Raw genomic sequence first — 14,344 nt, forward strand, 5'->3', positions numbered from 1 at the left:
AAAAAAGCAATTAAATTGTAACTTCCAATAAACATGAAAGTAAAATAGATTGAAGTAAGTAATTTGTCAATTTTATATTATTATTAGGAATAATGTACAGTTTTTACATGAAAGCTTTTTTTATTCATAAACATAAACAATTTTATAAGCTCATTTTACTCAGATGAATCTTCTTCAGCTTCCTTCAACCACGTAATAAATGGCAATAAAGCTTTCTTTATTGCTTCGTGTGTATCATGATCTTCTTCCTGTTCATTTTCATCGTCTCTTTGTGATTCACTAAAATTCTGTTCAAACCAATCAATAATAATTTCTTCTCCCAAAATATCCTTGTCATAGAATACACGTAAAATATTTCCAGCATATGGCATCATTAACTTCTTATTTTTACAAATTACATCCCTTATGGCACATAAGCAATCTTTCTGAGCCGATTTTGTTTTCATGTAATTGTTAATTATAGGTTCTACGTAATTTATAACTGGTATTAAAATTTTATAATAATCTTTAAACTGAGAATTATCGCCTGTCTTGAGAACGTGAAATGGTAAAGTGAAAGATGCTTGAATTACACTGTACAACACTTGCTCACTACTAATATTTTGCGCCAATCTCGATGAATTTATTTCTAAAATTACATTTTTATGATAAAGCTTATCTTCGTAACCACTCAGTAAATTTTCAATAACATCAGATAAGAATGTCTCTTCATTTATTTCTTCTTCAAGAGTTTCTGGCATTGGTGAATCATTTGTGGATGATGATGAAACAGATGTTGAAGTAGATAATGCATCATCATTGTCATTATCTTGATCAAATTTGAAATCACAAAACATACTTGAAAAGCTAGTATCGCAATTCTCTACAAATTGTTCCATTGTTCTGACTATCATCTTTCCACTATCATTTATTTCAATAACTGAATTACAATAATTTTCGTTGCAAACAACATTTGGCAACAATATACATGTATTTAATTTGAAATTCTTTTTCAGTAAACATTTTGAAAAGATGATTGAGTCTTTAATGTGGCAATAATCTTCAATCACTGTATCGGAAAATATATATGAATCTTCTATGCATACATTATTTCCTATTTTACAGTTGGCACCAATAACAGTTCTTTCAACAGAAGAATGTGTACCTAGAAAACTATTTTTACCCATAATTGACTCTGAATGCAAAATAGAACCTTTTGACACCACTGAACTACAGTGCTTATATGTACTTCTAGACATGTAAATAAAGTTTTTCAAATATATTGGTAAAGTATCAGGAACTAAAGGATAACTATGTCGTTGCAGTATATCTCTGCAGAGAATTCTGTAAGTTTCTTTTGAACAGATTGGCAAAGCATAACTTGGACAAGCCAATGATTCCCAATAAATTTTTGAATTCAAAAATTCTTCATTTATCAAAACACCATGTATAAAATCTTCCATTGTCTGAAAAAAAGAATAAATTAAAATGTGTAATTTTTATGAGTTTCTTGCAAAATCAATTCAAAGTCTTTTGTCGATATAATCTAATTTTAAATATTATAAAACTTCTTTACCTGAAAATCAAAATTATCTGCAAACAAAGGAAGAACAGCTTGAGAGCACATGTAAATTCGTGTATCGAGATGAGAAGTATCAATGCTAACTTTATTATGCTCCAGGAACCATTGCAGTTCAAGTTCAATTTTATCTTCATTTGGAACATTTTTCTTGTACATTAAAATCTTTTTCGTAGGACTGTTGGAAACAACAAGATTACATTCTTTCTTTAATATAGAATCTTTCATATTACCAAGATTTCTTAGAATCATGGTCATAACAGTAGTTTTATCCTTCTCTCTACGAGCTTTATGCAAATCCATAAGTTGACTCAAATCTAAATTACCAAATGCTGTACCACGAATGAGAATAAAGTCATTTCTGATGAACCCTTTAGTATCAATATCTCTAAGAGCATCTCCTAGTGACTGACAACCATCAGATATTATAGGCACAATATTAATATTCTTATATACATTTTTCAAGGAATCCAGATATGTCTTTAGAATTTCCAGATGACTACTACAGTATAAAAATATTTGTTCCACCTTTGAACGAATCAAGGTATCCAATGTAAATTCCAACAATGGACAAGTAACAACTGGTAGCAGTATGCTAGGATATACTTGATCCACAGGTTTGAGATCATCAATAAAGTCACTGGCAAACACAATTGCTTGAAGGCTTTCTTGTTTATCAAATCCATTTTTCAGTACTTTCTTTCTTGTGATAGCAGACATATTTTATTGTCTATATTTAATGTGATACACAGCTAAATATAAATAAAAATAGTGCTTATATTTAAATATGTGCTATTTAAACATTATTCATTTTTTGTACTTAATTATTACTTACATACTGTAATAGGCTTCTCTACAGGTACGACCAATAAGTAATACAGCAACTTCCACCACTCATGAGGCTTAAATTAATATTCTATATCTATTGCATTTTTCAATTGTCTCTATATAGTAATTAATAAAAATAACATCGACGATATAGAAAATAATTATGGAATTCACTTTTACACGGGGCACATGGTAGATCGGTAGCAATCTCCTATTCTATTTCATCACTTGTTTCATTAGGGTCTGTCTCCATAGGGCCTGCCTGAGTCCGTCCGAGCCGGCCGAGATTTTTTATGGGCACGCCATCTCTATAATTTCGTGTTCATGCGTTTCTCGTATTGGCTGCGTCCGATCGGGCTCGTTTATGTAAACGCAGCCATTCACTATGAAACTCGCCATTGGATACGAAATTATAGAGATGGCGTGCCCATAAAAAATCTCGGCCGGCTCGGACGGACTCAGGCAGGCCCTATGGAGACAGACCCTTAAGCATCTATGTCCGTTGTTTCATGGAGACTTCCATGCATTGTTTACACTTTTTCATATATTCGTTTAGGCAGTAGCGCCACGTAACGTAGAAAATTAAAACCAATCTGCCACTGCTGCACTGGCGGTGATGCGCGGGAAATATTTGAATGGCCATTATTGCTTATTTAGTTCGATTTATTATTAGATAAAGAACTTTCATATGCTTAATTTGATAATTTTTTTAATTACACCGATGAATTCCTATATGATTGCAAAAAACTGTCGATTCAATTCAGTGGAACATACAAATATACGCACATACAAGTTGGAATTTTAGAGAATCAGCCTGAAGAATAGAAGAAAGATATATTGTCTGCATCTCCAAAAACGTGTATCTTGCAAATAATTATCTTGTGACTACAGACCAAGATATACCTTTATCGTCTGATGTATAGATAAAAGTGGAATAAAGTTTTATAACTCAGGTTTTAAGAACTTACTTAATAATGTTAATAAAAAGTTAAAACTCATAATTTATTCATGAATTTTATTTATTTTCAAAAATATAACTTATGTTAAAACTTTTCATGGGCCAGATTGTCGTATATATTTATATATAATGTCGCGTCGTAAGCCGCACCTTCAGCATTTATGCCACAGCTAGTTTACTACTGCGACTCTTCGTGAATTGTATTAATAAAATTAATAAAAAATTAACAGTCTCTGTTTTTTTCTCGTGATATTTATATAACTTTAGTTCAGTACATTTTCAACTACGTACACAAAACGATAAAATTAACGATAAAATAAAATTTCCATGGAAAAAATTTTATAAATATAAAAAGTATAATTAAATAATACATATTTAAACAATGCAATTAAGTCTTTAACGAGTAACCGTTTCTCAATAAAAATGTCAATGGCAATGTATTACATTTCAGATATACAAATGAAGTTTTTCCTTCGTATAGAATAATCAACGAGGTCAAGAGCCAAACGACTTTTTCATTCTATAAACATATATATGTAACAAAATTGACATTGAGACATTACATAAAAAAGGAGTACAGGAGCTATGATAAAAAGGTGGAGTGTTTCATTCGACTCAACGAATAACGTTTTTTCAAGGATTTGTGATGTACACACGCTCGTAGAAAATACTTTCCAGGGAAAATTTGGCATACCGACGCAATAACAAAGCCAATGACAAAATGTGTTGATGTCCATGTTTAAGCAGAGTATGGCAGAATCGTCAGCGATCACGCACGGGATTGGATTGTAGATGAGGCCAATTGCTAGCAGCGTGCCTAACGAATCCAGGATCATTGGGCGAGGCAGGAGTGTGCGACTGCCTAGACGACTTGGCGGCGTTGGTTGTAGTTTGGGTGGCGGTCGTAGTCGTCGTCGACGTTCTCAGCGCGTCGAAACATTCCTCCAGCATCGCGATCTCGTCTCGCTGGCTGGCCGCCGCTGTCCCTGTCGTGGCGGCGCTCGGCCGAGAGCCTCGCGAACGACGCCGATCTTCGAAGGATACGTCGCGCTGCCTCTTTAAGATTCCTGGGGAAGAGCCGCGCATTCGCGTCGGCACGTTGTCATATTGACTCGAATCGGATAACCTGCAAGCCCCCATACGACAGCACGTTCACCGAGCCGACAATTACAAAATCGGGTAGAAGGGTATGATCGACACTTTCTTTCAGTTCTATTTTTAGTTTGTGCCAATGAAAACGTACTTTTGCTCCTTTGAGCCTGATTTTCATGTGACGTGATTAACGTGATTAAAACACTGATGCTTCGAGTGTGCCAAGTTGAAGGAATGAAATGAACGAATAATGCTTGAACAGATGCATTAACTGCCATAAAAAATTGTTATTCTACACGCTGCTGCGCTCGATTTTACCAAGCGAATAATGCACTGTATAATTTGATGCGGTTTGATCGGGCGCTCGGTGAAAACTACAACTTTCTACGTTGGCTAATAACACAGAATCTACATGAAGCTCAGAGTTACAGTTTCACATCGTAAAATCGAGCGGATCTCCAACAAATACAAAATAATTTCACTCTTTTCATTTTCAAAAAGTCGGTCGTTTTAATAACGAAAGTATAAAATAAGAAAGTATAAAAGTTTCCTTCAACGTTTTTTTTTGGAGTACAAAACACAATCGCACATCAAAAACAAAAGAAATCAAAAGGGGAAAAAACCAAGTGCGTCGCTAAGTGTGCTTCTACCAGACTTGTTGAGTTAGAAGCGTGTGCAAAAGCGCAAACAACAACAAAAAAAAAAGAACAAGCTACTGAGATGTCGATTAGAGCATCCAGTCACCTTTTAGACAATCCTGAAAACGAGCGTGACTTGCCTGTAGTTGTCGTAGCCACGATCTTCGTCGCGTTCAACGCGCATTATCTTCACTCCAGGATTCACCATCTTGGCGAAAACTGGTCGCTCGTCACTGTTCGTTGGGAAAGGCGGTGCGTCGTCCACCTCGTCTACTGGCCTTTGATATACATCTTCCCTATAGTAGCTATTCGATTTCCTCGACATGTCGTGCTGATCTCTCTGCAGTTTGATTTGATTTTATTTTATAGTTGGCAAGAGTGAGCGAACAGAAAAAAACATCGACCGATAGGTTACATTCAAAGTCTATCAATCCGTTATTAATGTTGTTCTCCTAATGTTTATCGTCATCGTAAAAATGACGCTTCATTATCCCGTAATTACACTATGTAATAATAAAATTCACATTTAAGTTCTGCTTGCAGTAAGTGCCAAGGTCGTAAAATCGCGAAAGATGCTAAGAAGACGCTAGTATAGCTAATTTACCGATTGTTTAGCACGACCATTACGATCACCACGTCCGTTCTCGATATTCTGCGAGTATTCGCGCATCTGTCGCTCGGCTCTCTCGAGTCGATGCTCGCGCTCGTCGTCGAGGTCGGTGGCCGAGCCATTCATACTGTTGTGCTTCTCCGTCATCTCTGGGGTTGGCGATCGCCAACTCGTCACGTGCTTGGTTCCCGACGCCGACGACTGCTTTTCTTTCTCGCTGTTTATCGTCATGGTCGTCGTTGTCACATACTGCTTGCCTGCTGCGAACAGAAAAACGACACCCGCGTGTTGTGGCACACAGCGCGGCTCTTGTCCACGCTCTCTTCACTAGCTTTATTATTCCTTTTATTAAAAATGTTTTTACTGTTAATGGCACATGGGTATGGTGTTGAGGCAACCGTGCGTGAGATTTTACACGTGGAAAGTGAGCAAGCGCCGCATGATGAGTATGAAAGTTTAGTTACACTTTTGGTCTTGTCGAACGCGAACCATTACTACCGTTTTCGTGAACAGGAATGTCGGAGCTCGGCAGATCAAGATTTCTCCTGTTTACCGTCTGACCTAATGCTCATTGTACTGCAACGACCTCGATATGCTCATATAATCGTATATAGCAGAAACTGTATCACATTAAAATAGTTAGGAAGTTTAGACGGCTCATACGATAAATATTCTCGTGTTATTTATGTGTCATACATTTTTCATAATTTCCGGATAAATAATTACAAATTCTTTGGTAGACCGCGATAATTTTCTGTTTTCAATAGATTCAATCACTGGCATATTCAAAACAATCATAAATTTCAGATCAACAATACACTCGTTTAAATAAAGCTTTCAGAAAGGTGAAATATTTTCCTTTGTCTGAATACGCTACTCAAGAATGGAAATTGAATAACATTTGTATTTTTCTACCTTCGTCAGTCACATTAGCGGTTTTAACTTTTTTTTTTGCTATTGCGTAAGGCGTAGCCTAGACAATCTTTGAGTCATCCACGATGGTTTTCTTTTTCTTTCGAGACCAACAAAAAATTCGAACGATAATGAAACTGTAATTGAAATGTCCTTTGGCTAAGTTAGTTTTGCCGATACATTGATATTTTAAAGAAAGAATCGCGATGAGGCAAACGATTGCTGATTAAATGCCTTTCACAAGCATCGCGTCGACAAGCTGTAAAAAACAATTTCACACGTCGAGCGGCTAGTTGTAAGCGAAGTACAGATAGAAGTTTTGAGCGTAGAAAAGTAACAAAAAGAAGCAGGGACGCTGCGGGATGTGAGATATCGGTCCACACGAGGTCGTACGCGTATTGCGAGAAAAGAGCGTAACGGCACGCAATAAGAACACTCGTACACAGGCAGCTCTACGTCTGTGTACGAGCGGTTGTTTGTTAGTGACAATATAATCGTGACAATTGCTTGTGCTACTGCGGATTTCCATGAATACGAATTGAGGCTAATTAGAAATCATGACGCGAGCTATTACATTTCGGACGATTTTGATTTCGATCGAGGTACACCATAATATACGTAATACTCATTACGTAATCTGAGCGTCAAATGTGACTCGAGTTATTTATTTCAGTTATCTTGGCTGTGACTGAATTTCGAATGCCGAAAGTTTCATCTGATAAAAATTACTCGCCCGTGTATTATTTTCTTATTTTTATTAGCGCGTTTCTGGATTTCAAAATAATTCAGTGTTGACGAAAAAAGAGAGACTCGACAATCCAGAACAACTCGATTTAGTAACGAAGACAATAAAAGGATACGGTGAAATTTTGAAAAACCAATCGTCAATTTTGATTTACACTTTAATGAAAGCCAATGAGATTATACATGTATTCCCTTAAGCCTACGAATAATTGTGCTCAGCCGAGTGACAATTGCTAATTTCGAGACGAATGAAAAGAAAAGTTGCACGCGTACAAAAGTGACGCGCACGTGCGCAAAAGACGTGCGCGCACACTCAAAATTTACTTTCTGTGCGACAGACCTTGTTCCTTGGCTGACGTCGTCTGCGTGGCGTCGTGCTTCTTCTTCTTGTAGCGCGGTTTCATCAGCATGTCCGCGATGAAAACGAGAGCTGTCACGAGGCACAGCACACCCAAAATCACGGCGTTGTCGATCAGATCAATGGGCACACTGTCGATGGAGGACAATGCCAGGCCGCCAACGATGCCGAAAAGGATCACTCCCAGGCCCAGGAAAAACACCTCCTGATTGTTTTTTTTTTGTCATTGGCGCGATTAATTTACCTTGCATTTGCAAACTATTTTCCCGAATCGGCTAGTCGAGCGAAGTGTCGAGGATAAAAGTGAATATAATGCATTATACAACCGCGAAATGATTCACAACGATAGTGCGTTTATATTAGGGTATACAGCGCACAGCGAATAAGCAATAAATTCAATTTCACGCGCGATATGTATTTTTGCGCTCGCTTGTTATAAAATCGCAAGAAAAAATATTGATCTTATCACATGGAGCGCGAGCGCGCGCGCGTGTGGCAACCGATTCCCGCGATGTATGTGAATAATGTGAAACCTCGCAATCGCGGCGCCGAATAGTTAACAAATCAGTGATCCCAAGCGCGAATTTCCTCTAGATTCCAACGATCGCTAGCGAGCACGCGCGCGACAGGGCTGGCATAAATCAGCCGAGGTGATTTTTCGCCCATGTAAACGCAATACAACGTCATACAATAATAATTAGCTTATTCAATTGCAGTCTCGAGTCTCACACTGCGCATGGCAAGCAGACCATAATAGCCGTTCGCGAAACTATAAGCCCTCGCGCGCCTAGACGCGCGCGTACTTTGCGCAAGGGATATTAGTCACACAGCCGAAAAAGGTTGTCGTCTGCGTGCGCGCGGGCCCCCATTGTTTTATGACGCGTAACATAGAAAAAAAAAATTCTCGCACGCGCGTATGTCCTCCTTCGAAAAATCGAGTCCTTCGACGTGCAACGTTGGCAGGCGTGACCGTTTGCGCAGGTCGCGAGCGAGCCGAAGGAATAATACAATCTCGCTCGAGGTTCCTCGCGCACCGTTAACGAGGGCGCTACGGCGTGCGTCATCGCCCACGCCTTTGCGTATCTCGCAGGACACCGCGTCGACCTTGCTGCGCCTCGAGAAAACCCTCAATGTCGCGCGCAACGTTCTCACGCACCGAGATGCTGCCGCGCGTGCACGACCTGCTTCTCCTCTCTCTTTCCTTCCTTCGAGCGGAGCGCGCGCGCGTATGCACCTCTCGTTACGCGTCGATCTTAATCGCTCATTAGCATCCACGTCTCTTCTGCTATTCGACGAGCGAGACGCGCGCTCGCGCCAGGTGGCCGCGCCGAAAGACGCTGACGGACAAAGTGGGCCTCGAGTCGCGCGAGCGCCGTCGTCCCTCTTTTTCATTTTCGAGTATGCAAATTTTCGGGCGAACGCGTGCTCCGCTCTGCTCTACATAATACGCCAAGGATTTCGCGTGCGATTTGCGCGGACTTGCGGTTCGCGCCATGAATAGCGCTTGTGGATTCCATTCGAGTGACTATAAGCGCGGGAGCGACGCGCGAGAAACGTCTCTCCCGAGCGAGCGGTGCGTTCTCCGCGGGCAGGCGCCTCCGGTCGCGCCATTAAAACGCGATAAATCTCGTTGAGTTTGTCCGCGGATATATGTCGCATTCGGCGCCGCGGCTGTGGCTTTCGTCTCGATATTGAGCGGTGCGCCTTATTGCCAACGAATACACCGCGGCACAAGCGAACACCAGGACATTTGACAAATCGCTGGACTTGGCTTTTTCTTTCAGTCGGAGTACGCCTCGCCCACAAATCATAACGACCGAGCGCACTTGCACGGACAATTTACGCGTTTGCTTGTGTAAAGCGGACTGATTAGGTAATTGCAGTACGCGCATGCAGCTTCGCTCGAGCGACTTTTCGATCGCGGCCGTGCGATGCCGAGGTTCATCAATTTCAACTCACCGTCTTCCTTCCGCGAAGTTCACCAGAGGCGGCAGCGATGAGCAGACCGATGGTGACGATCAAGTAGCCGGCGCAGGTGGCTGACGAGAAGGCGGAACCTGCGAACACGTCACGTACGTGCGTGTATAACAAGTGCATCGCACGACGCCGTTCTTTGGTTTTGTCGTTAACCTCGTAGACTTTTCGCTTTCCCTTTCTTGTCTGTTGCACACTACTGCTGGGAGCGGCGACGGTTATCTGCTTGCCGCCACGAGGTGATAAGTTCGCAGTGGTTTCGCCGAGGCTCGAAGAATTGAACGACGGTCGAAGGCACTTTCGCGCGCGCGCGGCGGAAATGCGAAGCCGCCTCGCGGTGAAAAAGTCATTAACGGAATGGGCGTGCACGCGTGCACGCGTCTCCACGTGAGAAAGAAAAATTAGAAAAGTCCATTTCAATCTGCGTCGTCGCGTTAATGGGTCTCAGCGCGCGAGCCGCAAAAAAGTAAAGGAAAGAAGATGGAAGAAAACAAAATTTTCTTCATTTTTTTGTTGCTACAATAGCACACATTTCGCAAGATTCGTTCGGGACCGACTATGGGCTCCGCGCTGAATCAGTCGCTTGCGGCAAAGTGTACGTGCGATGCAGGAAGCGAAAACTGATTCGAACAGCTATTATCCGAGCGTGACCCATTTCGATACTTAATTCGTGCACGCAGGACCAAGCAGCAAGACCACGCCGTCGAGAATACGGGCTGCCGATGATCTATCGCCAAAGATTAGTCATCGATTCACGCCCACCGCGTGCAAGCTTCTTTCGCCGCGCGCCTTTTTTATTGCCGATTGTTCGTGAATCTCTTTCGGCTTACGTCACAAATGGAGGAAAGAGTCGTTAAACTTACCAACGGCTCCCCACGTGACATTGTTTAGGAGTGACCACTCGCGGCTCCTATTGCGCAGGTAGTGGAACACTCGTCGGCTCTCGTCATCCGTCACCCTCAGAGCAATCACGCACGCGATGCAGAGTAGCTGCGATTACGAAAACAACAAGCACATATGCATGGCTATTAACGAAATTTAACTGGACTATGGCGACTTCTCTTTTCTTCCTCTGCGTCGTTGCGTTGCATCGTGGCGCTAGGTTTCTTTTTTATTCCCACGCGTTTCAAGGCTATCTCACACGCGTAACAGCCAGGAATGTGGGCCAAAAATACTTAACGAACATACTATTATCCCGCGGCTCTACGTTCTCATCAACAAATGAAAATGTTACGAAATACGACGAACGGATTGCGAGGAAAAAGAGGGAAGTAATGCGATTGGCTTTCCTTTTTTTTAATTTTTTTGTTATAGTTGCCAATCGGGCCTTTTCAAAATCTACACTTACCACCTCGATAATCCTGATGAACACTTTTCGGTTCCACATGATTTCACAGCGAGAGCAGAGCTCGTGCTACTCGCGTAGCTGATACACACTCACATTCATACACTAGCAATACTGCTGTATACTTGTGCGCGTCGTATAGACTCTAATCAAAGGAAGGTCGAGCGCGATTTCGAACGAAAGCAAGCCTCACAAACACCGATGTTGATCTTTTTTGCTTCCATCGAGTCACCTTCTCATCTGCACGTTTTCTCTTCGCAATTGCACTCTTGGAAAAAAAACATCAGAAACAATTATTCGAAGGCACACTCGATTTTTCACTGCATATGTAGAAAAAAATCGACAATTTTCATAGTTTTACAGCAATAACTTTGTAAATCGAAGTAGTGAAAACATTGCGCCGATTCAAAATTTTATTCAGCAAGCCATCGAGTGTACTATTATTTCATAAGTGAAATGATTCATGATTCTTAAAATAAAAACCCGCGATGAAATATTTATGTTGCAAAAAGAAAAGAAAATCAGATGGTTGCCCGATCGATGATTATTCACTCACCCTCGATCGTGAAAAATCTCGACGAGAGTAATGAGTGACTGATCGCTTGAAGCTTCTAAAGAGTCACGATAGAGAGGAGTGGATGGAAGTGCGTGCACTACTCGCACGGCCAACGACGACTGAACTCGACGGCGGCGGTGGCGGCGAGTTCGCAGGACAGCGCGAGGAGAGCAGATAAAGGCCGCGCGACTAGGTGGCTCGCGCCTCGCGCTGCTGTTGGCCTGCACGGATTGTGTCACGTAATGAGACCTGCCTTATACACGTGCATATGCGCAGTGTATATTCCCGCTGAAGACAATGCCATTATCGTCGCTGTGAGATATACCAACGACGACGTATAGAAATGCGGCGTGGGCGAGAACCCATCGCTAGTTTTTATGGCAGCAGTCTTTGTACTAGCATGTCGCGTCTTTTCAGCCGATTTGTTGCTCCAATGCGTCTGATAAAGAGTTCCGCTTTTATGAAATCTCAGACTTGCTCGTTTTTTTTTCATTGTGTCTCGATTTCCGCTGAGATGCTAATCTCGCTTTCTCCTTATTTAGTTGATCTACATTCCTTGGTGCGTCGCGGGACATTCCTTTCAAGATCAAAAGCCACGCAAATATTAGTTAACGATTGAAACAAGCATCCATGTGAGAAATTATAACAAAAGAAGTTATGGCATAATCGGTGGCACCTGCCGTTAATACCCAGTAGTATCGCATTTCACAAATCATGTTTCATATAAACTTACAACGCGAGCCAATGATTCCACCTATCAGACTACAAAAGCGGACTGTAATATTTATTCTCAGTGAATTGTCTGAAAGCGAGGAGTATAGAACAATCACGTACATTATTGACAATTTCAAATAAGTAACGAACGAGGCGTATTTGTTTTTCGACGAACCTATATCATATCGGTAACAGGCTGTCGTTGAATAAAGACTCGAGCGATACATTCCCCCACCTATTTGACCCTTACCTCTTAACCCACCACCAACCGAAAGCCAGAAGTATTAGCTGAGATGATTGGCAGAAGTTGGCGATACGTTTTGTTCGTGTAAGTGCGCCTCAAAAATCCACGAAAAACAAGATCCAACGCAACATTCGTACGCAAGCTGCAGTCTGGTGCGATCTCGAGTCGCGATTTTTTGTGTGCACACGTCTAACCTTTGAGTTTCTTTTTATTGTTCTGCAGATTGCACTATCGAAACACGTTTTGATTCTTTAAAGAAGTGATGAATCCTTGTTGGCAGTATGACAATAAGGACGATCTAGAACATGGTGATACGCTACACAAACATTTTTTACGTAATGAGGATGAGTTGGGCCACAAGATACCCAAAATCTTCACACGGTCCTTCCTATATGTTTCAAAAAATACAGGTAAGTGATTGCAAAATAACTTTTTTCTTGTGTTTTGCAGCAATTAACGTTCGCGTGAATATGTACAACCCAAAATATAGGCGGATTTCTAAGAAGCACTGCTCATTTCCGTCTCGTATCTTTTGTCGGATGGTTGGATCCTTACGTACACATAAATAAACGTTAATTTTTTTTTTCTTTTCATTTCAGTTTGTTCTTTCACTTATTACAATTAAAATTGTATTTCAGTTTCTTGTGTTAATGACAAAATTTACTTTTGAAAAAATGCTTGCATAGATGCAAGCATTATTTGCCTTTTGATCAACTTTTTATTTTATGTTAACAACAAATAATTTTCATCTAATTATCTTGCAACTTAGATTAGTGAAATATATTTGTTTCGCTTAATAAGTCACTGTGTTTTAGAAAAATATTTATAGTATAATTATTTATTTTTACAGATGTTAAAAAATCAAAAAAGTCAATCTCATTAAACACCTCATCTCAAGAAACATTACTAAATATTGATGATACTTTCAAAAATCAGCAAAAAATACTTGATCTACAGCATGAATTAGGAGTGACAATTGTACAAAAGAATGGTCAAAGAAAATTAGGTGGACCACCTCCAGGCTGGGTGGGACCTCCTCCTGGAGCTGCATGTGAAGTCTTTGTTGGTAGAATCCCAAGGACTGTTTATGAAGACAAACTCTATCCAATCTTTAGTCAAGTTGGTGAAATATATGAGATGCGCCTTATGATGAACTTTTCTGGTACAAACAGAGGATTTTGTTTTGTTATGTACACAAAACCAGAATATGCTCAAGAAGCTATTAAAAAATTGAATAACTACCCAATCAATGGTGGATGGCAACTAGGAGTGGTAAAAAGTGTAAATAATTGCCGCTTACACATTACCGAATTATCAGCTAGTACTGATGCTAAAGCTCTGATTGAAGTAAGTTTAACATTTATTACAAACTTAGAGAATTTATTGCAATGTCTGATTATTTTATATTTTTCAGAAAATTTGGCCACTACTGGAAGATATTGATATAATATCAGTTTTCACTAATTTAAGCAATTGCCAAGTTAAACATGCTTTGATATCTTTCAAAACACACAGAAGTGCAGCTATGGCTCGTAGAACTCTTTTACCCGAGCGTAATTATTATTTTGGTAAAACTGATGTGAGAATTGAGTGGGCACATCCTAAATTTTACATTACTAATGTGGTATGTATTATTAATTTGATAATTTCATTATCTTTTGTAACTCTTGCCCTCAAAGATTTTGCATTATACTATTTGAGTAACATCTTAACACTCTCATCTAAGAGTAAATTGTAGATAAGTTTTGGCAAATTAAGATTATTTTGTACATAGAAATTTATACAAAATAATCCAAAATTATATACAGCAAAC

General features: G+C 40.2%; 2 protein-coding genes across 4 annotated transcripts; both read right to left on the reverse strand.

The window, feature by feature from the left end:
- Positions 1–64: 64 nt before the first annotated feature.
- On the reverse strand, positions 65–2,682 carry LOC131667952 (translation initiation factor eIF-2B subunit epsilon). The gene is made up of 3 exons (XM_058941733.1): positions 2,394–2,682; positions 1,556–2,310; positions 65–1,445 (listed from the first exon to the last, which is right to left on the reverse strand). Exons 2-3 carry the CDS (start codon positions 2,276–2,278, stop codon positions 156–158), a joined length of 2,013 nt encoding a protein of 670 aa, XP_058797716.1. The 5' UTR covers positions 2,279–2,310; positions 2,394–2,682; the 3' UTR covers positions 65–155.
- A 752-nt stretch (positions 2,683–3,434) lies between these two features.
- LOC131668039 (DDB1- and CUL4-associated factor 5) lies at positions 3,435–11,706 on the reverse strand. Of its 3 annotated transcripts, none has more exons than XM_058941860.1 (8): positions 11,574–11,706; positions 11,021–11,285; positions 10,536–10,662; positions 9,658–9,755; positions 7,681–7,903; positions 5,679–5,941; positions 5,215–5,414; positions 3,435–4,470 (listed from the first exon to the last, which is right to left on the reverse strand). In XM_058941860.1, the coding sequence occupies exons 2-8, from the start codon at positions 11,057–11,059 to the stop codon at positions 4,107–4,109; spliced, it is 1,314 nt and encodes a 437-aa protein (XP_058797843.1). In that variant the 5' UTR covers positions 11,060–11,285; positions 11,574–11,706; the 3' UTR covers positions 3,435–4,106. The 3 variants fall into 3 exon arrangements, with proteins under 3 accessions (XP_058797843.1, XP_058797844.1, XP_058797842.1); XM_058941861.1 differs by having other exon boundaries at positions 3,435–4,411; positions 5,679–5,944; XM_058941859.1 differs by having other exon boundaries at positions 5,679–5,944.
- Positions 11,707–14,344: the final 2,638 nt, after the last annotated feature.

Source organism: Phymastichus coffea, unplaced genomic scaffold, assembly GCF_024137745.1.
Source record: "Phymastichus coffea isolate CEN01 unplaced genomic scaffold, Cenicafe_Pcof_1.1 PCOF00072, whole genome shotgun sequence".
Taxonomy (NCBI): domain Eukaryota; kingdom Metazoa; phylum Arthropoda; class Insecta; order Hymenoptera; family Eulophidae; genus Phymastichus; species Phymastichus coffea.